Source organism: Myotis brandtii, unplaced genomic scaffold, assembly GCF_000412655.1.
Source record: "Myotis brandtii unplaced genomic scaffold, ASM41265v1 scaffold207, whole genome shotgun sequence".
In the NCBI taxonomy this organism is placed as follows: domain Eukaryota; kingdom Metazoa; phylum Chordata; class Mammalia; order Chiroptera; family Vespertilionidae; genus Myotis; species Myotis brandtii.
Genome location: NW_005357736.1, coordinates 1,226,794 through 1,227,683, shown reverse-complemented (window position 1 = coordinate 1,227,683; position 890 = coordinate 1,226,794). Strand labels below are relative to the sequence as shown.

At 61.5% G+C, this 890-nt stretch overlaps 1 protein-coding gene across 1 annotated transcript in view; it reads right to left on the bottom strand.

Annotated features, from left to right (window-relative positions):
• The window catches only part of SEMA3F (sema domain, immunoglobulin domain (Ig), short basic domain, secreted, (semaphorin) 3F), a gene marked incomplete at its 3' end in the record, with an annotated part of 53,491 nt that overhangs the window by 2,273 nt on the left and 50,328 nt on the right, over nucleotides 1–890 (bottom strand). Inside the window, exon 7 of the mRNA XM_014539002.1 lies at nucleotides 740–884. Within this exon, the coding sequence (XP_014394488.1) occupies nucleotides 740–884 (145 nt within the window). The remainder of the gene's footprint in view (nucleotides 1–739; nucleotides 885–890) is intronic.

Genomic DNA, 890 nt, shown 5'->3' with positions numbered 1-890 from the left:
TCCTCTGGATGCTCCTCACCCCGCCCCACCCCGCCCTGCTCAGCAGGCCTGCAGGCCCTGAACTCTAATGCCCGGCTATGCCCTCCCCTCCCTACCCCTCCCCTGCCCAGCCTCCGAGTTCACCTCCCTGACCTCAGCTGACCGCATGGAGCAGTACTGCCCGCTGCATTTAACACCCCAAGATCAAGCGAATCACCTCCCACCACCCCGCCCCTCACCTACTGTCAGCCACACACACGCTGACCAGCCCGCCTCCCGCTTCTGCCCTGAACTCTTCCCTCCAGCTTCCAGCTCCCGAGCAGCCCCCCAGGAGCAGCCCTCCCAGGAGCAGCCGCCACACCGCCCACCAGCTTTGTTCCCCGACCCTGGCTGAGCTGTGTCAGCCTGCACAGCCGTGTGTAAATGGTGTGTGTGTTTTTTTTTTAATTTCAGCTTTACGGTTTAGCTTAGTGGATAAAGCGTTGGCCCATGGACTGAAGGGTCCCGGGTTCGATTCTGGTCAAGGGCACGTACCTCTGTTGCAGGTTCCATCCCCGCCCTGATGTGCGGGAGGCAACCAACCAGTGTGTCTCTCCCCTCCCTTCCACCCTCTCTAAAAATCAACGGGAAAATACCCTCAGGTGAGGATTAATAAATAATACAGACGTTTCAGCTTCGCGGAGGGGGAAGGTGGGTTACTTGTGTGTGTGTGTGCTCACCTCCCCCGGGCCTCCCAGGAGGGCAGGAGGGGCGTGCTCACCGTGCCGGGCCGCGGGTAGGGCATCTTCCCCGAGAAGGGCATCCACTGGTAGTTGGGGCCCTCCTTGTGCGCGAAAGGCCCGTTGAAGACCATGCGGATGTCGGCCATGGAGTAGACGCACACGGCGGAGCCGCGGAACACGGAGCTGCGG